The following is a 25,922-nucleotide window of genomic DNA, read 5'->3' on the forward strand; positions in this document are numbered from 1 at the left end:
GCCTTAATAAAACAGATTAGGGCCACTGCAAAAGCAATATATTATATTGGGGATTACCAGCATATTGCGGAGTGAGTTGCAAGTGGATGTAATACACTCAGCTTCGCTGAAAGTCAAGAACAAGGAGACAGGAGGAGGGTGGGCACACTCCTAAGTGTTGATTCATTTACATCATTAACGGAGTCCATCTGCAATACAATCAACTTTGAGAGTATATGGTGTTAGCAGGCCCGTTTACAATTAAAAGACAGCACAAAGCATCTGTACTGCCCGGTTAAGTGTTCCAGAGTACAATCAGACAGAGAAAATCCTTGAATGTCAACACTAAGGAAAAGGAAGCACTGGAACAGTTACTGGGATCAAAAATCAGTTTCTTCGTGGCTCTGGAATGTTTTCTCCAACATGTCTCTAGGCATGCTTAGGTTTGTCTACTAAAATTAATGTTCAGCCCCCCTGAGGGCAGAATAATGATCATTTTGTTCCCACTCCCCTCCTAAAATTAAAAATGTGCTGCTGTGGTCCTGACCAATGTAGTTAGTTCAGTGTGCTGGGCATAAAAGTCACAGGTTCAATTCCCAGTCGGGGCTCATGCCTGGTTGCAGACCAGGTCCCCGGTCATGGGGATGTGTGTAAAAGAGGCAACCAATCAATGTTTCTCTCTCATATTGATGTTGCTATCCCTCTTTTTCTCCCTCCCTTCCCAACTCTCTAAAAATAAATAAATAAAATATTTTTGATGTGCTAGGATGACTCCCACAATTGGACAGTGCCATGCAGGTAAAAAAAAAAAAAAGGTGAGTGTCCCCATCTACATGGTGATAGATCAAAGCTAAAGATCAATACAGTCACTGATTATGGGGCCCTATTTACAATTCTGTTCACTGGTTCTTTCGAACTTAACTCTCTGTAATTGATGTCTATCAGTAAAGGAGATTATTTTCATTTCCTTTTCTAAATAGAAAGCTTAGAGAGCATTTTACATTAAGATAAACTTTGTTAATAAATCAGTATATCTCCTAATATCACTGGAAGTAGCTAATTCATTAGTATGTAATTGTCCAGGCGAGGAAAGTAGCCTCTGTCTGCTCTTCAGCCAGAGAAGACGCCTATATCACAAACTCTCATTTGGAGCATCAAGCCAGTTTGCAGGTTTTGCTCCAGCCCAGACGGGTGCCCAGGGATGGAGAAGGCACCTCCCACACGCTTCTATAAAAAGCAAACACTTTACCCTAATTTGCTAAGAATGAACGTGATTGCTTTAATATCTCATTATTCTGAGTAAAATATGATAACTGGATCTATTCTTTTCTGCTAGAAGTCCTAGCATTTGATTTGATTAAAATTATTCTGAATTTATATAAATTCTAAACACAAAGACTCCTTTGAAAAACTGCAAAAATCACATGCTTGGTGGATTCTGAATGAGTGAATTATATGAATGAATGAGTCTTTCATACGGTTAAAGGGTACCCACGTCACTTGTGAACTGAATACTTTCTGTGAATAAAGCCTTATGATTATGTACAGTTTTGAGAGGAATAAAACCTTTTCATTCAGCAAACACATATTAGGAGTAACTAATTACTCAGGTCTTAAAGATGGAGATGACAGCATCTTCTGAAGCGGGGATTTACCAGTATTCGAACCTAAAACAAAAGCCTAAACACATTATCACTGACTGATTAGGTTGTTACCAATGATCACAAGGGATTTCACAACTAGTCCCAGAGTCTGGACAGAAAGGAATGGAATCACCCAGACAAAATTACCTCCTGCCATGGACTGACCTTTGGGTAAAGAGGCCTGGAAAAATGCTGAAAGGAGAACAAAACAGCAAATGTGTGTTACACCAAGGGGAGTCGCAGCTTCTCCGGAATGTTTCCCGGTCTCTCCTTCGCCCCACGAGTAAAACTCATCCAGCTGAAATTAGGCTTGTTGCACAAGGATAACGGCGGTCACGTGACAAGTAAGTGTTCCGTGAAGATGAATTTGTCAGCAGCGGGGCTGAGGGACTGACAGAGACAGGCGAGAGGCGATGACAAGAACACAATACAGAGAGAAGGAGAGATGGATTCGAGGGAACAACGTCAAGACTTCATAAGTGACTATTTATAGACAGAAGATGAAGGAGAGAAGAGAGTCAGAGATGACTCTGAAGGTTCACTCTTCAATGGCCAGGAAAACAGCGGCATCCTAATTACAGGGGGCAGGGCAGAAGGGACAGCTCTCTCCCTGCCTGACTGCCCTCCAAGGACTGCGACCACACACCCTGGGCAGCGCCATCAGGCAAGTAAATGCTCTTGGGTTATTTTTTTTTTTTTTTGACTGGAAGCTGAGAGAAGGACAGTGGCCTAACCTGTTAACAAAACCTGAGAATAAGTAAAGACCCAACAACACCAGTCATAGAGTTGGCAGGAAGGAGTCGAATATACACTGAAGGCATTTTCTCTAATCCTCACCTGAGGATATGCTTTATTGATATTAGAGAGAGAAAGAGAGAGGGAGAGAGAGGAAGAGAGAAACATCAACCAGTTCCCTTCCAATTGAACCCTAAACCTCGGAGTGTGCCCTGACCAGGGATTGAACCCACAGCTTTTGGGGGTACAGGCCAGCACTCCAACCAACTGAGCCACCCGGCCGGGGCTGAAGGGAGACTTTGAATAGCACAGCTCTGCTTGGGAACTGCGCAACGGCAGTCAAATCAGTCCAGGGTGAGATGGCCTAAAATGGCCCAGACTCTAGGGAGAGAAGGATCAAAGACTAGGGCCCACACTCAAATGCCTGGAGGGACCAGGCAAGGAACAAAAATGAAGAAGGGTGAGTGTTAGGCTAAAAGGAGTGGAGGGGACTGAAGTAAACTGCTCGTGCCCACCCCACCTAAAGAGGAGGGACAACAGACGGGTCACTTCCACCCAAGATCACCTTCCAGAGAAACCATCTCGCCCACCATTCTTCAACCATGTATGCTCTTTTATCTTCTTTCAGCACTTGTCAAAACCTCAAATCTTTGGGGTGTTGTTCTCGTTCTGTTCATGGTCTGTCTCCTCACACTAGAAGATAAATTCCCCGAGGAGCCACAGGACTGGCAATCCTTCAATGCTCAGTGAACAGCGCGCTCACCTCCCGGCATCACAGGACCAGGACAATGGATGGGGGACCAACCCCAGCCCCTTATCTCTTCACAGCCTTCACAGCCCTTCACATTCATGATGCCCCTCTCAACACACCCCGTTTTCTGCAGCATGAACTTTTCCCAAGATAAGGCCTGGGTTCAAGTCCTGACTCTGTCCACCACTTACCAGCTTATGTCCCTTTAGAAGACACTAACTATGAATCTCAAGTGCTACATCTATAAACAGGTACATTATTGGGTTTCCAGAAAAATTGAGTTTTTTAATTGACTACAAATGCCCGATTCTTTTCAATTTCCCATACTTAAGTTTCTCATTTTCACCCTCGCCATACCAAACTACCTGCCGCCACCCTGCAGGCCAGAGCCTTTGCCTCTGAACCCGTGGGTCCCTCTCCCCAAAACTTCCCTCCCAATTGCTCGTTAGAGCCAGCTCAACGGTTTCCTCCTCTGAGAGGTTTTCCTCCCCTCCCCTGGGTGCCCACAGGCCTTTACTCTTCCAACTAGCGAGAGCACCACCATGAAGTGCCTACAGCCAGCTGTCTGGTTTCTAAAGCCCTTCAGGTTATGAGCAAAACAAGGGGCTGAGTGTTACTTTTCATCACTTTTACCAGAGTCCAGCATGGTATCTGATTCAAAACAGGTATCCATAAACATCTGCTGAGCCAAACAGAACTTAACAACTAACACATAAATCTGATTTACCAGATACATGCAAGTGGGCACCTCTTGTTCTAACATTGAGAATTAATCCACAGCAATGACAAAAACTATGACCTGATTGGCTCTCATTAGCCGTATTTATCGTGAGTGCCAGTGATAGGAAATTGTTAGTAAAGGTATTTTCACTAGGTGTGATACATGTAGTGCAAAAACTCAACCAAAATTATCTCTCCTACTGATCACAGCGCCAAAAAGTGTTTAAGAGTAACTTGAAGCTCTTTCGGATGCCATTTGATTATAACATAAAATTTCACTCAAAGCGATACACTCTAACATGAGTGTTTAGTCATTGATTTGTTCAACAGCTACTTACTGATAGCCTATATATGCCAGACATTACCAGTAAAACCATTACAAGCTTGAATTCTATACACTGAAATTTTAAAGTGAATGCTTAGGAGAACTAAAAAATTTGGTAAGGTGGCTGAATCCAATACAAACACCTGTCCTGTCACATAACCTAATAGCTGTCACCCTGCCACTCCTCAGAAAGGACGCTGCATCTTTCTCTGCTGTTCCACACCGAAAACAACAACAGAGCAGCTGGCTTCAGGGTACTCAGGAAATGTGGAACCGGCCTTGACCTGAGGTGGAGCAGGAAGTAACAATAATTGTCATGATCTAAATTCACTCACACATCTTTCTCCTCTCTCTCCAACCTGGGGCACTGTGGGGGGTGCGGGTTGGGGTGATGAGATAAACAACTTTGTTGTCCAGAGTTGTTGCACAGACATTCTACAGTGTGATAACCCTGCTCACACCCATGGTCTGAACATTTAGATAAAGACTTGGGTTTAGGATTCCTGCCACAAATTCCCATTTTGCTTTCACATCTTTTAAAAGAGTCACATAGACTTGAGCCCGAGAACAGTTAGTGACCTTGGCCCTCCCACCTTATGAGTAACAAACAGGTGCTTCCTCCCCTGCCCTCTGCCTTCTGATGGCTGGGGACCGGAATGGAGGACTGTCCTGCCCCGAGCCCCACTTTGGGGATCTGTAATACATCTTCAACTACCTCATGTGAGCACACTAAAACAGAAGCTTTAACACCAAAAAGTCTCTTCCCCAAAGTGGGAGTTGCAGATGCTGAGGGAACTACCTGCCTTACCAAGGGTGGAGGGTTTGTGTCCCCTCATTCAGTTGGGCACAGTCCGCATATTCTTAACTCAAAACGCCTGCTTCCCCTGCGACAGGTAACACAGGGCTGAGCGTAAGCAGGCGACTAAAGTCAAGGAGATGATTTCCACCTTCCCCAGATGCTGTGCTACGCACAGCGCACCTCGTCTGTCTCTTGGAAAAGCAAAGAACCCTAGGCAGTAGGGCACAGAGGAAGTAATTTTTGACTAAAGGGAAGTTTCAGGAAAAGGTTGGAATGGAAACAGACTATACCACCCCAAATCTTGCCTCTATGGCATGATGATTATTTTTGACCAATTATTGTTAAGAATCAGCAAACACAAGAGATGCTCTGAAAAACCAAGTAGAAGTTACCCTTTTGTAAGAGGCATTTACATTTATAAGAAATCTCCATTGGTAAGGGTATCTCAAAAAGGGAAAATGACTAAAATTTCTAGAAACTTTTATTAAAGGAGAAGGCAGAGACGTAAATCTGCCTAACAGCCTCAGTCTTGTTTACCATGCTTTCCCACACCCTCCCAGAACTGGTGTCTGACCGCCAGCATCTCAGGTCTTTAGCTGAAGATGTTATCGAAGGTAACGGCATAAACCATTTTGAAGAGTTACTCCATTTTCTTGGGCCTCTCGTATGTACACAGAAGGTCTACATGTTATTAAATTTGTTTGTGTTGCCCCTATTTGCCTGTTTTTTAACTCAGGGTGCATCTCAGCCAAGAACCTTAGGAGAGAGAAAAAGTTTTTTTTCTCACCCACAGATTCATTAACTTTCTTAGGAACAGACCTCAAAGAATTATCTCAGATTGATTGAAAGAATGAGTGAATCTAAATAGTTTCTCCCTTTTTTTAAATGTATGGTCCATGTTATTCATATATTGCATTAGTGGTTTATAAAATGCTTATGTTTAGTGGTCATAAAATTCTATTTATGCTTGTAAAAGTATCTACAAATGAATAAAATATGTCTTGGTATCAAAGCAAAACTAAATTTTTCCACTTCAGGCCCTAATATTTCTACATGATGGTAAACTGACATTCTAGCTAGTAAGAAAAAATTTATAATAAATCATCAGAAGATAAAGTAACCTGAAACACCAATCCAAAAGAACCTATGCACCCCAATGTTCATAGCAGCACAATTTACAATAGCCAAGTGCTAAAAGCAACCTAAGTGCCCAGCAAATGAGTGGATCAAAAAACTATGGTACATTTATACAATGGAATTCTACGCAGCAGAGAGAAAGGAGATCCTGGCCTTTGTGACAGCATGAATGGAACTGGAGAGCATTATGCTAAGTGAAATAAGCCAGGCAGTGAGGGACAAATACCATATGATCTCATCTTTAACTGGAACATAATCAACCAAAGAAAAAAGCACACAAAATATAACCAGAGACAATGAAATTAAGGACAATCTAACAATAGCCAGAGGGGAGGGGGGACAGGACAGTGGGGAGGGGGGACAGGACAGTGGGGAGAAGCGTTTTCAGGAACTACTATAAAGGACACATGGACAAAACCAAGGGGTAGGGTGGAAGCAAGGAATGAAGGTGAGTTTGGCTGGGGTGCGAGGCAGTGGTGGGGAGAAAATGCAGACAACAATAATTGAACAACAAAAGAGTAATTTTTTAAAAAAAGAAAAGAAACTGAAGAAACTTGAATTTGAATAAGCTAATAACTGTTCAGACTGAGGAGACTATATTCCTCATCTGCTCTGAACCATCTTGGTTTATGAGTATTGTCTCAGCACAAAATTATTAAGTATGCCCTCTCTCTCTCTTAAACAATGGCAGAGTTTGGACAATACGTTGTCCATCACTCTATATGGAGATAAAAAGATTCTGACAGGTGTGAGCACAGTAGGAACAATAGGCCAGTTACAGACTGTCACCGGGTCAGGAAGTCCTAGGTGCCTAGCAATGGGGAAAACTAGAGAAAACAACTATTATAGGCTAGAACCTTGGCCCCCCGCAGGTGACCACTCCTCCCCTAGCATGTCAACAGTCGTGCAGTTTAGACCCCCTCAGGGGAGGAACAAGTGACTAAGGGACCAGGGAATAACCTCATACAATTACTTTGCAAGCCCTTGCATGACCACTCCCTTAAGCCTAAACCCTCAGGACACTGAGATACTAATCGGCATCGAATAATCTTAAGAACAAAACCTCAGGCCTATAGACCACAGAGACAGGTTTTTGGTCAAAAGAGAAATAACATCTAGGCTTCATCTCTGAGTTTCAGCTCCAGGCCCAGAAGAGCAGCAAAACCAGATGGATGGACAGCAAGGCTGACACCACGACCAGCTATGCTAACTAATGACACCGCTGACCAATCAGTAGAGACTACAACCCTGAAAAAACAAACCTGGGAAGCTGATGAATATTCTAATGAATCCTCCCCTAAAATCCCCACCTTTGGAAAACAGACAAAAAACCTTAAGACAAAGGGCCTAGATCATGTGTGATGGCTCTCTCTCTTTCTCTCCCCCCACCGTCTCTCTGAAGCACACCCATGCCTTCTTTCTCAGGCACATACCTTTGCTTTCTTTCTCCTAAGCTCCAAAGGCCCTTCTTTTGCCTCTATAACTTGTTCCCTGAGTCCACACAGCCCAGCTGGCTCACTGCTTCAACCTCTGTGACTGCCTAAATAAACTCTCTTGTATTTGACTTCTTGATACTGAATTCTTTCTTAGCCAACTCAAGAACCAAGGTCTACCTCTAATATTCACAGTTAACAATTCCGCAAGAAAAACTTTAAGGTTTTCAAAAAGCACTGGTATTACAGAGGTGCTTTGTACCACCTGCTCTTGAATGAGTTAAGCAATTTGAAAGAGTTAAACAGTTTAACTTTCATATCTGTAAAGTAGTAAGTCCTGATTAACACTGAATACTTTATAAAATAAATACAAAAATCTGCCTTGCAATCCATACCTGGAACTTTCCCTCTCCACATCTACCCCCCAACTTGGAGAATCCAGGAGAATAGCACAGTGATTCAGCATTTCTCAAGCATTCCTGAAAATGTGCTTGAGTGCAATGAAATCAGAGAGGAAAAAAGGTACATACTACAAATATTAGAATCAAAAGTTATAGCAAAAATCATGACATTCTACACTGCCTCTCTTACTGAAGTATTTATAAAGCAGGTAAACTCACAAGTATCTCTCATCACTATTAGACAAGTCATCGAAGACGCAAGCAGAAAGCACTGGGAAGGAACTCTTTTTGTCAACTAGTTCAAGAGGTACTTAAAAACAGAAGTAAAAGTGAAATCCCAGGACACAAAGGGAAATTTCAGGGGACACACCATTTACAAAGAACACTGTTTACACCTGCACGATAGCACTTTTTAGAATCTTGCTTATCTCACGTTTGTGTCTCCTGGAAAACAGACACTTCTTGTTCCTCCTGGTACCCTTTATCTCTTATCTGAATCTGGAGCATACTACTTTGCACATAGAAATGGACAACAAATGCTTGTTGAATTTAACAAGAAAAGTGCTTTCAAATACAATTACTTTGTAAATATTTTTTGAAGATGAAAGAAGCCCCACCACTTGGGGAGTGGGAAGTGGAGAAGCAGAATCATTCCAACAGCAGGTATGAGTTCCATAGAGAGCACTCCATTCCTCTACACAAGTGGGGGAATGAAGTGCTAACAAAACTATCATCATAGAAACTCAGCGATATTGTAGTCAAACCATGTCCCACCAACAAAGCAGCCATACGTGGTCAAACCGTACAACAGGAGTCAGTCATAGCCTCCAAGACCCAAGTTACAAAGAAGTTCCACTGACATGTCTTTCACCTCTCAGCTCAGGAGGGCCTGAACATTCTTTAACACAGACTTGGAGGCAGTTTTTATTTCTTCCTCCAGTACCTCATGCAAAGGCACTGGAGTTTGAGAACTTGCCATTTAACCTCCTGCTCCTATTAACCACAGACAGCCTCACTGATTGAGAAAGTCATAAAATGGGCCTCAAAGCCTTCATGAAGAGGACCTTAGACTCTTCTTCCTTGAAAACACCACCAACTCCTATCAACAAGACAAATGAGTAGACGGGATCCAGGCGTCAACCCCGGGAAGTCACATGCAGGCAGATGGGAAAAGGGCTTCGAGACAGAGACCCAGGCACCTCAGATGACGTAGGCAGCCGGCACCTCATAACACCATGAAACCAAATCAACTTCCCCCAAAACAATAATCAGAACAAAGGAAGCATTTTCTCAGAAACCTGCCTGGTACGAAAAATAGTAAAAATATTCAGGTCTTCTGAATTTTATAATAGATGTTTCACAATTAGCTGTTTTAAAGTTCCCTAAAAGCCTTCAGTTTCTAACTCCCCATTTGTAAAAGGGAAATATATAGCTACCACTTCCCTTTATTTTAGAAAAACTAAGAAAACAGTAACATAAACCACAGGTACTTTTTAAAGTTCTACATGTTTAGACAGTTACTGTTCTTCTCAATTAAACGAGGATAGTCCCAAGTAAAATATTTGACATACAGACTCCATTTTTCTGCTCCTGTGTTAATATGCTTGGGTCAAAAGCATTATTAACTCAAATAAAGAACAGTAAGCAAGACAAAAAGAGCCCCTAAACTTTTTGTATATTCAGCACCTTCACCCGCAGCTGAAGGCCTTTTTAAAACCAGCGCCACTTCCTGAAACCAGCCTGAAAGTAAAGCGGCCACTTCCAATGAATGCGGACAGTCTGAAGTCTTATGCTGACCCAAACTGGTCTCTCTAGTATATAAATGGTTTGCGAATAGTCACCATCCTCTTTCAAAATGTCAAACTGTTTACCTACTGAAAATATAACAAAGAAAGAAGTTGTTTAAATTTAAACATGCCATTTCTAAGTGAAAGACTGATGGGGGAATCTGCAGCCAAACGGCCTCGTCTAACAATCTTCTGTGTCCAGACTGAAAGCAGTTTTCATCATTGAGGGGGGACACTGCACCCTTACATAAAGCCTCACAGGTATCAGTCAGGACCGTAGACATAGTCCCTTAACTACTCTTCGGTGTCCAATGACCTGGAAGATACAGGGACCAGATTTGAGCTGTCAAACTCATAAGGCCAGTAAAAAAAATTCCAACTCCAGTTTAAAGTTAGAGAAGAGAAGAGCAATCCTATCCCCAAGTTGACTCCCTCCAGTTTCTTCCGTATCATGATATTGATTTCCTAATAAAACGTTGCAGTGAAATTTGTGAAATCAGATTCTGGCAGAAAATCAAATCAAAAGTACCTCTGTGTGACACCTACTTTTGTACACCCTGCTCCCTGCCTACCTTGTTATGTTTTTGCTGGTGCCTTGCCTTTGTGTCAAGAATATGGTAAGAGCTTTCCGAGTCTTGGTTGATGTAATACACGAGTCTTGAAGGCAGTGTGATTTCTTTCTGCATCGAATTGCTGTAACTGGTATTACTGCTGCTATTCTGTCGCAATGTGTTGTCTTCTTCTGCCAGGACTCCCAATTTTTTTCCTGCAGTTTCATTCCAACGCGGAGCTGGTTGGGGAGAAAGGGGCAGGGGGCAGAAACATACACAAGCGCACACGTATATACCCTATAAACAGGTATGTACCAAAATGCATCTGTTCCATGAATGGCAAAAACAAGTTTCTTATTTGTAAGCACGTGAGAAGTGCACACACAGGAAAGCAAGTTACTGCAACAATGAAATGGCCTGGATAAGTTAACACCCAATAAGGCTTATACAATAATGTACTGTGAATTTTGACTTATGTTTTGTATGTACATTTCTAACCAGTCTCAAATCTATACTTCTAAGTATGGGTTGGGGCAGAATGGACTTGAGGGAAGAGTCATTAAATGAACATACTCAAGGGTTGTGACCCTCATCGGAGTCCAGAGGCTCGAAGGCATTGACTAGGAGTCCCCGCGGGAGAGCTCAGAACGCTCCTAAGACAACTTCAGTGCTGAGTTCGGATTAACTGATTCTTTTAACAAAATGGACAATTCCCTTTTCGTCTAACTTTGAGGTGAGCAAAACTCCTTTGCCATAGAGGCATGCAGATGCTGGCCGCTTTCCAATTCCCCTCTACGTTCCTGCCCAGGCCAGCTTTCTGTGTTCATTGATTTCCAATGGTATTGAACAGTGTATTATCTGAATTGTTCATTATAATGACAGGCATTTTGAGAAATTACAAACCAAAGGTTTATATCCCGGAAGTTTCTCTTCCCCGCTTTAATTCCAACAGCAGGGAATAAACACAGAAGGTAATTTGAGGAAACAACACATTACTACTATTATCATTACATCCTTCCGCATTCACATTCAGGCTCCACCACCCAAGAAGCAACTTGCTCCCTCGCTGCATTTCCCTTCCGCTGGGTTCCCCTCAGCCAAGTTGCACAGAGGGACCCCGCATCCACTAAATACCTTCCAGTGGAACCCACAGTAATTAGAATGGTTTTTTTAGTGAATGCAACAGAAATGGACTTCAAAAAAAGTGAACTGGAATAAATGGGGGTTTGGGAATGATAAAGGTGGAGAGACAGGCAGGGAGGCGCGGAAAGGCCGAGCCCGGGACGTGTCAGGAGCGCACGGACCCGCATGCCCTTCGTTTTCCTTTGCAGGGCCCAGCAGGCAAGGCAATGCAAAGGGCACCGGGGCCATACCCACCGCTGCGTGCAGCAGCCCCCCAGGCGCGGGGCCAGGACGAGGCGGAGAGAGGAGGCAGCAGGAGAAGGACGAGGAGCAGGCGGCTGGGAGGCGCGCGGGCCAGGGCGCGGGTAGGCGCCGGGCCGGCGGGGCCGCCGCGGGGGTCGCTGGAGGCTCGCAGATGGCTGCAACCCGCCACGGGCGGCCGCCGGGAGCTGCTGCCGGGCGGCTTCATGGCTCATTGCTCCCGAGCGCCGCTCGGTGTGACCGGGGAGAGCACCGGACTACGCTGCGGGAAGGCTGCGGGCGGAGCCGGTCACGCCGGCTCGGCGCGCATGGTGCTGCCGCGGGCAGGGGGTCAGGACTCGAAACTAAGGACTGGGCGGTGCCCCCTCCCCTGCTTGCGTCTCAGGCCCTCCGGGGGCGGATGCTGAGAGTCCGGGGGTCCCAGTCGCTCCGCCAACTTGGAACCTCCCCAGATGCTCCTCCCTCCCTGCAGCGGGCGCGGCCGCTTCAGCGACTGCGGGGGCTGCTGCCGGGACTGAGGATGCTGAGCCGGCGCTGGGAGCGAGCGGCGCGGGGGCGCGCGGCGCGGGTGTGCTCCCTGCCCTCGAGAGCGCGCCCCAGCACGTCTTCGGGTCCTGAAGCTGATGCTGATGTTGCTGTTCCCTGGCATGGGACGCACTGCGCATGCTTTATTGGGGTTGGGGGCGGGGCGGGGAGAGGGGAAAAAAGCCTCAGAGTGATGCAGCAACCCAGGCAGCTTCAGAGGTGATGGTGGCACCTCCAGAGTTGGGGGGAGGGGAAGGTGTCAGGGGGATTAGCCTGGAGAGAAGGCGTGCTGGAGCTTCCAGGCCAAGGATGATGTGCACACAGAGAAATCGACCTGCTCTCTCCACTACCCCACACCTCGCATAGCCTTTTCTATTCCAACCCTTTCCTCCGGGGGAAAAAAAATTGAGGCCAGGCGTTTTCTTCTTAGTACTTTATTTCCTTCCTGCAGATAAATATATAAAGTATTGCTGCGGGGGAGGTAAAAATAGCGCGGCTCCTCATTTAGCTCGCGGGCAGCGCGTGGAAAACCAGGGCTGGGAGGCACGTTCTCACATCGCAGGCTGGCGGGCAAAGACTTTGAGCCGCGTCGCAGCCGACCAGGCCCCCTCGTAGGGATTCCCGGCGGCGGGGGGCAGGGGTGGGGGGCGCTCCGCGCGGGCCTCTGTTCCTGGGCCTGTGACTGGGGGCTTTACGGAAAACAAGCCGAAGACGTTTACTCAAAAGTTCAAAAAGTGTGGCTGGGCATACTCGGGAAGGATTTAGAAATTCTGGCGGGGAAGAAATATGGAGATTAGACACCAAATGTGTAGTACTGTTACAGAACAAGGATCTGAGGTGGGGTGCAATACTTGGCCCACCAAGGGATGCCAAAAGCTACTTCAGAAAACAGAGGCCCCTCCCAAGGATGGTATACTAATATCTATTGGGCTCTTCGGTCCGCCGCCAATTGGAAAGACATCTCTCAATGCCAGAGATTTGTGAAAAGGAAACAAAATGTTTATTTAATGCTATTCAGGCCTAATGCCTTCCTTAAAATATTAAAGTCTTTAAGGGTATATACCTACACACACACACACACACACACACACACACACAGAGCGCTCCCTTCTCCCACTGTCCCAACTCCGGGTACCATAAATCAGGAAAAGAGCACACGTCCGTTTTTCAGGTCGCTGGCACGTGAGCTGTGTCGCCTGCCTGTCCAGGCAGGAGCTCCAACTAATCCAAAGTCATGCGGCACCTTCCACTGGCAAGAGTTCTTTGTACCAAGTTCCAGTCAAAGTCTCTCCTGCTTTCCAGGCCACTCGGCCAAAGGGAGCACCCCAAAGCCGCGTGGGCCTCTTCTAACAAAGCCGCACTCCACCAAAAGCGCGTCCTTCTTCTTCACCTGGCTGCAGGGATCTCCATTCTGGCAAAGCTGCATGGCCTTCCCTTTCACCTGGCCAAGAGGGGGTCTGCATTCTGCTGAAACCGCTTGGCTCTCCCTCCTAATGGCTACAGGGGTCTACATCTTTCCAAAACAGCATGGCTCTCCCCCCTCACCTGGCCAAGAGGGGGGTCCTCACTCTGCTAAAGCCACATGGCTCTCCCGCAGGCACTATCTCAGAGAAGCAGACCCCAATTCCATCCTGGGTAACCGCCACTCACTTCCCCCTCGCCCAAAACTTGGCCACAGCTCTTTAACATATCTATGAAACCAGTTAAAGGTTATAGATGTTAAATGACCATTCCAGAGGTTAGCTGCAAAGCTGTTGCTATGCAAAACAGCTCTCAATGGCCCTGCTCCATTCTTCCCTTCCCCCAACTGACACCTGGTTGTGGGGGGGGATGAGGACATCTTAATATTTCCTCCAATATTCCTGTACACTTTGAGTTCTGGACACCATTCCAAATCTTTTCTGGGGCCCCCCCCTTGGCTGCACCCTGTATCAGTACCTCTCTTAGGAAATGCATCGCTTTTTAACCACTTGGGGGAGGAGACATTTCCAATTTTGAGATCCAGTCTTGACTTTTGAAAAGAGATTTTTTTCTCAATGCTTTTTTTTTTTTTTTTTAGAAAAAGTAAATCCCGAGTCTCTGATTTAGGTAGGTTAGCAGCCACTAAATCTGATGGTTTCAGATTAGGGACTGGGACATACTTCTGACCCCAAACTCCCACAGTGCAAGCATTCGTTTACTCACCCTTCCGATGGCTACGTGAGTAATACTACTGTTGTCTTATTCCATCATTGGCAGTCAAAATGGAGATAATGACATCTACTTTGCAGGATACGAATTCCACACTTAAAGAACGTGGGTACGGAACACTACAGCAGTGACAGGGCTCCCGGTGCTGTTAGCCACGTTCTCCACCCCCGCTTCACAAAGAGGAGCCAAAGAAGGGGAGCCGGAGGGAGGAGAGGGGGAGAGAAATAGGGTCAGACAGGCATCGGGATCACAGAGCTGTCGGGGAGTTAGCAACCAATACTAGCTCTTCTTTTCTATGCCAAAGCTAGGATGTTAATTTATTACACACTTATTAATGTAAACTTGTATTTGATGCTACCTCCCCCTAGTGAAGGCAGCCACGATTTTCTTTGGGCTCAGTATTCTTTCCCTAAAACCAAGCACGGTGTTTGCGACACAGAGAAGGGTGTCACGCAGAACGTCCTGAGGAGTAAACAAGCGGTGCGCGCAGCAGTCGCGGTGGGCCAGGCCTGCGAAGCCTCCGCCTCCCTGCTGTTCCTTCCAGTAGGTCAGTGCTTCCGGGGGTGCCTCCCTCGGAGCAAGCGTGTCCTAGATGGGTTTTCCTAACTGATGCATGACACAGTGATATCATTTTGAAAACAGGCTTGGGGAAAAGGTGTTCGGGGGATGAGAAGGGAGAGGGAAATGAAAGGCAAAAGATGCCCAGATCCAAAGTTGTTTGAAGGGCATCTGCTGCGATTGAGAGACAACCTCTCAAAGCCAGTTCCAAAAATTAAAGCTATGGGTCAGCCTGGACCAGCTGACTGCCCCCCCCCGCCCAGTTAGTTATAAGTTACAGTTCCATGCAGGAGCATTTACAAAGAAGGATGTTGTCTTCTGCGTTTACAGGAGTTTAATGGCTGAAAGCAAGATAATGTGTCAGTAAGTGAGATATTAGTCAGAAAAGGAGTAATCACTCAGAAAAATTTACTGGAAGTCTGTTCCTCCAACCATATATTTACTGGAAGGTTAAAAGCAGAATTAAATATTCGTTAAGTGGTTTGTTAGATTTAGGAATATTCTCATTTAAGTCCTTTGGAATGGATTTGCCATTGGGTTGAGTGTGGTGAGTGGGGGGATGCTCACAGGTAAGAGGAGGGACTCAGCAAGCTGGAACGGAATGAAAAAAGGGAAGGTCCCGGAAGTCGGAGTGCTCTCTAGCTCTGGTTAAATATGTGTGCTGGACCCGAAGGGCATCAAGGACCTCCGGCGTGGCCTGGTCAGAGTGGTGGACGTGGAAAACTGCTGCAGCCGCAGAGGAAGGCAGAGGCCAGAGGTTCATGGAAAGGACACCGCACCAAGAACATGGACACTAAGTAAACACAATAAAGGAAGTGTGTTTTATGGCCCAGCAATTCCACTTCTGGATATATATCGGAAGAGACCCAAAACACTAGTTTGAAAGAATGTATGTACCCCTGTGTTTATTGCAGCGTTGTTTACAATAGCCAAGTGAGTGTAAGCAACCCAAGTGTCCATCAATAGTGGGTAAAAAACCTGTGGTTCACATATACGACTGAAATGACTGGGTCATAAAAAAAAATGAAGTCTTACTAATAGCAACAGCATGGATGTACCTAGAGGGTATTATGCTAAGTGAAGTAAGTCAGATAGAAAGACAAATACCATATAATTTCACTTGTATGTGGAATCTAAAGAACAGTATAGATGAACAAACATAACTGAACCAGCCTCATAGACACAGAGAACAGACCAATGGTTGCCAGTGGGGAGGAGGGTTCGGGACTGGGTGAAAAAGGTGAAGAGATTGAGAAATGCAGATTGACAGTCACAAAATAGTCGTGGGGATGTAAAGTACAATGTAGGAAATACATTCAATAATATAATAATCATGTATGGTGTCAGACGGGAACTGGGAGTATCGGGGAAGCACTTTGTAAAGTGTGTGATTGTCTAACCACCATGTTGTACACCTGAAACTGATACAAAATAATACTGAATGCAAACTATAATTTGAAAATTTTAAAGTAAAACTAAATATAATAAAGGGTATATGCAAGCAGTGACCCAAGTGACAATACTGCTTATGAAAACACTTCAATTGGCCTGGCGAGGGAAGCCACTGGAAATCCTTCTTTACTGCAATCTGTTGCAGGGGACAGAAGTGGACCCACTTGAAACCAACAAGAAAACTGGGCCTGGATAGGAGCGAGCAAAGGATAAAGGTGGGAATATTAGATTTAGAAGGATCTGCCTCAACAGAGCTGAGATTCTGGGAGAGGAGGCAGAGGAGGGAACACAGAAGAGGCCCTAAAGGGAGAATGCAAGTGAAAATTAGGGCAATGTAGCAAAGCAGGTTCACAAGGGCAACTCGAATGAAATCATCATTTGGCCCAAAAGCCAAGGTCAAAGAAGGGGTGCAGCAAATTGGTGGCTGGCCATGATGCTGGGGAGTGGTCTGGGAGAGGGAGAGCCACAGCACCATCAGGGGCCCAGGATTCCAGAGCAGCTACAACAGACCTGGCTGAGAGCAGAGGATGCTGTTGCAGATTCAGCCCTTTGCAGCTTCTGCTGGGGGGGGGGGGGGGGGGGGGGGCATTTTTNGGGGGGGGGGGCACTTGTTTCTTTGTTTGTTTTGTTCTTTTGTTTCTTTTTAGAATGACTGGAAAGATGTATCTTACAAGTAGAAATGAATACCTCCAAAGAAAGAAGACAATGTACTATTCTTGGTGAAAGCAAAAACTGAGATTTATTAGTGGGATTTTCCACATTGTTCAGGGGTCAGCAGACATTATCTGCAAAGGGCCAGATGGTAAATATTTTCGGCCTTGTGTGCCCTATGGTCTCACACATATTCTTTGGTGTTTTTTTTCAACTTTTTAAAAAATGTTAAAATCAGACCCTCATTTGTGAACTTAGCATCCTAACTGCATTTATGCATGCACATGTGACTATGTATGTGCTATGTGTATAAAATCTTTCATCAGCTGCACTATCTCCTTATGCTTGGGGGCAGAGAGCATGTGCAACAGCCTACGTGGCTCTAGTCCCAAAACAGCCGGCTCTCCATCGACATTTAACGATTTGTATAGTGAATAAGTAGTTGCTTAATTCTTGGTAGATGTTCATCACTTGAAGGGTATTAGCAGGGAAAGAAGCAGTTTTTCATTTAGAGATCATTCCCAGACTTTGGCAATGGAGAGAAATATCAGAAATCATTTGTAAAAAAATACAGATACTGAAAAGATTCCGGAGTCTTCTTTTGCTCAGATGTGGTTTCTGGTGAGTTTGGAGATGCTGAGTGGACGCTACAGGCATGAGAGCTCAGAGGATGGAGCAGCACTCACAGTGACAGCGCTTTCTGGAGCTGGCAGCACCAGTGACCTGTCCGCGGTCCTCTAACTCAACACGGAAGAGCAGCTTCGAGGCAGCAAGCCCCCTCTCCGGGCACAGAGATATCTCAGGTGACCCGATTCCAGCTCACGAAAAATAAGTCTGCAAGTCCATGTTAAATGCACCTGCTCATTCTGAAGGACAGACCGCAGCGAGTCAGTTCCAGCAGTCAAGATGTGACTGATTCCAACCCTACTAAGAAAGCAAATAAGTATTTATTACCCAAGTGGCAATGGTCACAGACATTTCCAGTGGAATTGTTGAACAGATAAAAATGTATCAAAGTGTCAAATTGTGAAAACATCTGAAGAACGATAACCACTGGAGGAACTAAACTTAAGTTCTTTCTTAAATTTTTTTTATTTTTAAGTTGCAGTTAATATTCAATATTATATTAGTTTCACTTGTGCAGCGTAGTGGTTAGGCATTTATACGACTTACAAAGTCATCTTCCGTGTAAGTCTAGTACCCACCTGAAACCAAGCAGTTATTACAATAGTATTGGCTGTACTCTCTGTACTGTACTTCACAACCCATGACTATTTTGTAACCGCAATTTGTTTTTCTTAATCCTTCCACCTTTTTCACCCAGCCCCCAACCCGCCTCCCATCTGGCAACCATCAGATTTTTCTCTGTATCTACAAGTCTGTTTCTGTTTTGTTTGTTCACTTATTTATTTTTTAGATTCTACATATAAGTAAAACCATATGACCCACGAATCTCACTTCTGGGTATTTATCCAAAGAAATCCAAAACACTACTTCAAAAAGATAGATGCAACCTCATGTCCATTGCATCATTATTTACAATAACTAAGATGTGGAAACAACCTAAGTGTCCATTGGTAGAAGATTGGATAAAGAATACGAGCTACATATATACAATGGAATATTACCCAGCCAAAAGAAAGAATGAAATCTTACCATTTGTGACAGTATGGATGGACCTAGAGGGTATTATGCTAAGTGAAATAAGTCAGACAGCGAAAGATAAATTAAGTTCTTAAGAGATACTACATTAGATGAAGGTTAACTAGAAATTCCTGGTGGAATAGGATAAATTTGAGAAGCAGATGATTTTTTTCCCCACTAAGTAAACTTTAGGGTAGTTTATCCCACAGTTTGATGCGTTTACAAGCTGTGGCACAAAGGGATAAACAGGTATGTCACGATGATTTGTGGTGATGATATGTGCTACGAAACACTTGAAAGAATTGTGTTTATTAAGAAGAATCACTGAGTCAACATGCAAGGATTAAGCCCTCACTGGGTCACGGAGCAGCACCAGGACTTTCTGCAGAAGCAAATTGCCACGTACTAACTGGGGGGGGGGGGGGGGGGGGGNGGGGGGGGGTTACCTCAGTGCCTCAACTGCTTTTCAAGACCGGAAGTGAATTTCATCTTAAAAGGTTAGGACTCCAGCAACAGAATTAATATGCTAATGTTAATCCCCACCATTTTTAGGGTAACAATAGCTAAGCCCTTCAGGAATGTTTACTTTAAAAATTACTGTGCGGTTTACAGATTGTAGAGTCATTTTATCTATTTTCTTTTGTCTAATTCTCACTTCAGTGACGCAGAGAGGGCAGTTACTACTCTTCTTTTGGGAGCTCCATCTTGGATGCGAGGACAGTAAAGTTCACTGGTTTTGATTTTTGTTTTATTTATTGATATTTTTTTAACCTTGACCCAAGGATATGTTCATTGATGAAGGGAAGAGAGAGAAAAACCACCACTGATGTGAGAGAGAAACACTTATCAGTTGCCTCTCATATGCACCTGGACTGGGGATTGAACCCACAACGTAGGCATGTGCCCTGACCAGGCCTGAACCCACAACATTGCTGTATGGAATGACTCACACATTCATTGGTTGATCCTTATATGTGCCCTGATCCAGTATCAAACCTATAACCCTGGTCTATTGGGACAATGCACTAAGCAACTGAATGGTCTGGCCTGGGCCTCACTGGTGTTTGTACATTCCTGGCTGTACATTCAAGTCACCTGGAGAACATTAGCAACCCACTGATGTATTTAGAATCTTTGAGAATGGGATCCAACACCAGTGTTTTAAAAATCCTCCAGATTAATTGACACGTGTGGCCAGGGTTAAGATACATCGAGTAAAGGGAGTTTCCAAGATCACACAGCTGCTCAATATCAGAACTGGAATTGGAATCCTAAATTCAAGTCCAATGCTATCCCCAAGGTTTTCTTCTTTATTTCTGTTCTTATAACAAGTCAACCTTGAACTAGGAAAGAATTAAAAATTAGCTTAGTATAATTGTTTTGGAATCTAAGAAAATATAGAATCAGACAACATTTGAGCCAGAAGTTACGTACCTTTAAGATCATCTGAGTGCAAGCCCATTGCTGTACACTTGTAGAAACAAAGATGCAGCACTTAAGCTTGTTGCCCAAGGTCACAGTAAACTGTGACAGAACTTGGACTGGATTCAGGTTTCTCCTTTCCAGCTTTCCAGTACTTTCCATTGTTCTTTGCATATGGCTTGGGTTTTTTTTTTAATTGATTTGCAAAAATTCTGGTCAGTCTACAATTCCATTTCTGATCTCACATATGACACTGACACGTAAAGATAAAGAAGGGTGGTGTGGCTCAATGAATTGAGTGCCAGCATATGCACCCCATGGTCTCTGGTTCAATTCCCAGTCAGGGTACACGTCTGGGTTGTGGGCCAGGCCCCCAGTGGGAGGCACGCAAGAGGCAACCACACACTAATGTTTCTCTCCCTCTCTTTCTCTCTCCCTTTCCTTCTGTCTAAAATTAAATGAAATCTTTTTAAAAGCTTTTAAGAAATAGTAATAGCAATAATGATAAGGAGGAGGAAGAGAAATTATTTATGCAGCACCTACTATGTACCAGATACTGTGTTCAGCACATTATTGGCATGATCTCATTTAATCCTCATACAACTCTGTCGAAGTAATAACTCTGTCATTACCCCCATTTTGAGGGACCAGAGACTTGGAGAAGTTAAATGGCTTGTGTAAGGTCTGGAAGCAGGGTTGGACCAGGAACCGTGTCCGCCTGACTCCAGAGTATAAACTCCCAACCGCACCGTGATGACTCACAAACACCATCAACCCAGCAAGTGTAATAATAAAACTCACCAAAAAATTTCTGAAATTCAATCCTCTTCCCATTCCACATTTAAATAGCAATTGATTTTGTTTATAACCAGAGAGGAAAATCCCTGATGCCAGATCATCTATTTGACCACTGTCCCAAAGCAACTCACCTGACACAGTCTCTTAGGAGGACCGATAATCCTCTGGTACCCTGGCACTCAGCTCTAAATACAATTTTACATTTCACTGTGGTCTGTTTATGACCACTGACACATCGATCCACACACAGGACTGTTCTGAATTATGCTTCCAACTTCACAGTAGAGATTTCATACAATTATGTTATAATTTCCAGAATGAAACCTAATTACCATCCAGACATTCGTTCCTTTCATCGAAGTCCACGCCACAGAAGGGGCCAGGATCCTTACTTACCAGATAATTGAATTTTTCCTAAGTGCTAAATTAACCAAGATAGCTGTCCATTAAATTTCATTTCATTGTGATTGTGATTAATAGCATTTATTAATCTACCCCATCAAATACTGTAGTATTAGCTTTTGCCATGTTTTGACACATTCAGATTTCTAAAGACATCACCATGAGAGCTTAAACCTTGATCAGCTGTCATGAATTATTTTTATTCTGCTGTCCTACGGCAAAAAGAAGAGTTGACATTTATATCATTCCTTGGATGGTACGACATGCTTTTGCACACCTTTCATCATTCCCTGTACATATCGAAACAAGTAAGTTAGAGCTGAACTAGCTGTATGATTTCTGTTAGGGTGTAAAGGTACCAGAGTCTTCATGTCATGGACATAGACATGGCTCAGAGATAAAAAACAAATAATAGAGACAGACAATCACTTCTCCAGAAGGAAAAGATAAACTCTAGGATTCTACGGAGTCCGGTTCTAAGAAGTTTTATTTGCTATTCTGATAAATTATCTGAGGGGTAAATTGCATGCTGAAATGCACTGTCTTGCAGAACACATTAAGTTCTTCGTGCAATGAAATGTTTGGGTCAACCGAGATAAACTATAAACAAATTTTGGGGGACCGTCTGACATGGCCTGAAAACTAATAAAAGAATTTCAATATCGAAAGTAAGTTTTGGCAAAAGCAATCTAAACTGTTTATATACAGAAATAGCTATACATCCTGCCACCTTCAAACATCACTGTATACATAGATTATCATCCAAATTACAGCTGGCAATCACACTCACACACACACAGAGTCCTTCAACACCAATATGGGGAACAGACTATGGAGTGGAACTGTTCCTTGAATAAAACAACCTCATCTAAAAATGCCAAAAAAACAACATGGATGACCAAATAGAAAATATGACCAAAATTATAGCCAAACTAAGACCTACAGGCCCTAGAAAGGAATTGGAAGTAGTCCAGGAAAAATGCGTTTTAAATGACCAAGCTGCTGCCCAGTGAGAACAGCCTAAAAAAATAAATAATGATGCCAGCTGGTAATATAAAGAATGAAAGATGGGTATTTTCAAAGACTTTAAAATCATGAACAGTGTAGAGAAGATGAACATAATCATCCAAATCCTAAAATATTTTAATGAAGTAGTAGCATCTGAAATTTGACAGGTGTATTTTGGACAGATAACAAGTCATCCACATATCATGTTACATCCCTTTGTAGTAGACCCTTCTTGGGGAAACACCCCTGCTCAGAGATTTCTCAACTTTTGAAAACACTCTGAGCAGTGGGTCCTCGCGACCATGTCTGTACCTCACGGTCTCGCTCCCCTGGAGGCTCAGTGTGGTCAATCAAGTCTCTGCTTGAGTCGGTTTTTGAAGACAATTTTTAGAGAAGTTGAAGGTTCGCATCAAAATTGAAAAGAAGATGCAGAGCTTTCCCCTACACCCCACTCCCACACATGCACGGCCTCCCCCATTATCAATATCCCCCACTGGAGGGGCGCATGGGTCACAACCGATGAACCCATACCGACACAGAACCAGCCAAAGTGTACCGTTTCCATAACAATCACTCTTGGTGTTATACATTCTAGGGGTTTGTACAAACGGATGATGACAGATATCCAGCATTATTGTATTTTACAGAGCGTTCGTCCTAAAAATCCGTGCGCCACCTGCGCGCCGCGTTTCCCACCTTTGGCAGCTGCTGAACTTCTTACAGTCTTCATGGTTCTGCCTTTTCCAGAATGTCGAATAGTTGGAGTCGTCTACTAGGTATCCTTATGGGATGGGCTTCTCTCACTTAGTGATAAGCATTTCATGGTTCCTTCACGTTTTCTCACGGCTCGATAGCTCATTTCCTTTGGGTGTTGTATACTGGCCGCTGTCTGGGAGGGCCACAGCCCGTGTGCTCATTCACCTACAAAAAGACATTTTGGTTGTCTCCAAGTTGTGGCAGTTATGAAGGAAGCTGCCACAAACATCTGTGTGCAGTTTTTGTGTGAACATGAGTTTTTCACACAGTTGGGTAAATACCAAGGAGCGTGACTACTGGATGTTTCGTTTTGCGAGACACCATCAAACTGTCTTCCGCAGCGGCCGTTCCACTTTGCCTTCCCACGAGCAGCGTGTCAGAGCTCCTGCCGCTCCCCACCCTCGCCAGCATCTGTGTTGCAGGTCTGGCCATTCCAACAGGCGTGCGGTGGTGTCTCTTTGTTGTTTTAACTTGCACTTTCCTGATGACATACGACGTGGAGCGTCTTTTCACATACTTATTTTTTCAGCTATATATCTTCCTTGGTGAGGTGTTCAGTTAGGTTTTTGGCCCATCTTTAAATATCACTTTTTGTTTTCTTATTGTTGAGTTTTGAGGTTCTTTGTGTATCTTGAGCAACAGTCCTTCTCAGATGTGCCTTTTACATACATTTTCTTCAAGTCTGTACTTGTCTTTTATTCTCTTGACATTGTCTTTTGCAGAGAATAAGTTTTTAATTTTATCATAATACAGTCTGGCTTATCGATTTTTTCTCTCATGGACTATACATTTGTTGTTGTATCTAAAAAGTCATGGCCATACACAAGGTCACCCTGGTTTTCTCCCATGTTATCTTCTAGGAGTTTTGTGATTTTGCACTTTACATTTAGGTCTGTGATTTATTTTGAGTTCATTTCTGTGAAGAGTATTAGACCTGCATCTAGATTCACTTTTTTGAATGTCACTCTCCAGTTTTTCTACCACATTTGTTGAAAAGACTGTTGCCTTTTCTCCTTTTCCAAAAATCAGCTGATTATATTTATGTGGGTCTATTTCTGGGCTTTCTATCTTGTTCTATTGATCTATTTGTCCATTCATTGATACCTCACTGAATAGGAGGGAGATGGGCAAAAGCACAGAAAAGGATCAACTTGTGAGATACAAGAGAAACCAGAGCAGTGTGATGCCTAGAAGCAAAGAAAAGGATGTATTTTAAGAAGGAAGAATGGCTCCACACCAGGAAGAAAAACAATACAATTAAAAAATGGGCAAAGGACCTGAACAGACACTTCTCCAAGGAGGATATACAGAGGGCCCAGAGACATACAAAAGGATGCTATCAGAGAGATGCAAATTAAAACCACAGAGACATACCACCTCACACCAATCAGAATGGCCATCATTAACAAATCAATAAACAACAAGTGCTGGTGAGATTGTGGAAAAAAGGGAACCCCAGTGCACTGATGGTGGGTATGCAGACTGGTGCATCCACTGTGGAAAACAGTATGGAATTTCCTTGAAAAATTAAAAATAGAACTGCCTTTTGACCCAGCAATTCCACTGCTGGGATCATACCCTAAGAATCCTGAAACACCAATCCAAAAGAACCTATGCACCCCAATGTTCACAGCAGCACCATTTACAATAGCCAAGTGCTGGAAACAGCCTAAGTGCCCATCAGTAAATTAGTGGGGAGAGTAGTGGGAGCAGGGAATGGGGACGACTATAATTGAACCACAATTTTAAAAAAAGAGAGGTTTAAAAAAAGGAGTGATCAACTGAGCCAGAGCACAGAAGGAAAAGGGAAATGAGAAATGAGAATTTCCCATTGACTTTAGCAATGTGGAGGCCTCAAAACTAAACCATACATATCTTTTTTTTTTCTCTGAAGGAGTTATTGAGACAAGTTATACATACAAGGACAGAGAGGCGAGGGCGTATAAACAAGGCTCTGAAAGGAAGTACAAGGACTCGGGGTGGAACCCAAACAAGAGAGTGAAACAAATAGAGGGAAGGAGCGGAAGGCCAGGAGAAGAGACTAAAAGACTATCACACAGGGATAACGACATGGGGGGGCTCCATTAAAATCCCATTTACTTATAAAGATATACAGGGAGTTATGGGGGACCCTGGGGACCCCACACCACCTTCCATGCCCCAGGGAGGGGCAAGAGAAGGTCTCTTTCCCCATGGTTGATGCTGTCAGGGGGAAGGGGCTGCCCTTGGCGGAGGGTTGGGGGAGGTAGGGGTGGGTACAACCCCAGAGGGCGTCACGTGTTTCCCAGACAGTCACCAGCCCTGGAGGCGCTGGGTAGTGCCTGGAAAGCTGTGTCGAGGGCACTAGAGGGGAAGGTGGTGGACTGGGGGTGCTTCTGGGGTGCTCCAGGTCCAGCATTCCCATTGAGGACTGCCTGGCTCTGGCTGGCTCCATGGCTCCAGGGGTACCCAGAGAAGGGGCATCTGGGAGTCCTCCCAGCACAGCTCCCACCCCCATCTGGAAGGATGGAGAGGAGAGATAAGGATTCAAACCTGGCACCTTCTGGTGTCTTGGAAAACCTGATCCCCAAGAGCACCCAGACCTGGTTGTGCTGCCCCCAGAAGACAGCTAGAAGACGCAGACGGGTGCCAGGGAAGAGATGAAGCTACCAGAGGGATCTGAGGGTGATAACTGAAGGAGACAACGCCCCTGGCTGGATGCTGGAGGAAAGGCAGGCCATGGGTGAAAGTCTCCTGGAATGAGGGCCTTTAGCACTACCAGGCTGAGGCCAGTGGGAAGAAGCAGGGCCTCTGGGCCTGCAGACTGAGGCTGATTCATCTCTGTCCCAGCTGCCCAGCTCCGCTCCCCCATCAGAGCCGGGCCAAATGGACA

At 44.4% G+C, this 25,922-nt stretch overlaps 1 protein-coding gene across 3 annotated transcripts in view; it reads right to left on the reverse strand.

Annotated features, from left to right (window-relative positions):
- The window catches only part of ADAM23 (ADAM metallopeptidase domain 23), a 147,976-nt gene extending 135,818 nt beyond the window's left edge, over positions 1-12,158 (reverse strand). For all 3 annotated transcript variants that reach the window (XM_037043500.1, XM_037043501.1, XM_037043502.1), the window contains exons 1-2: positions 11,639-12,158; positions 10,283-10,500 (exon numbers count right to left, since the gene is read on the reverse strand). In XM_037043500.1, the coding sequence (XP_036899395.1) occupies positions 10,283-10,500; positions 11,639-11,852 (432 nt within the window). In that variant the 5' untranslated portion in view covers positions 11,853-12,158. The remainder of the gene's footprint in view (positions 1-10,282; positions 10,501-11,638) is intronic.
- Between the last annotated feature and the right edge of the window lie 13,764 nt (positions 12,159-25,922).

Source organism: Sturnira hondurensis, unplaced genomic scaffold (assembly GCF_014824575.4).
Source record: "Sturnira hondurensis isolate 20B ecotype Veracruz unplaced genomic scaffold, ASM1482457v3 Scaffold0004136, whole genome shotgun sequence".
NCBI classification, from domain to species: domain Eukaryota; kingdom Metazoa; phylum Chordata; class Mammalia; order Chiroptera; family Phyllostomidae; genus Sturnira; species Sturnira hondurensis.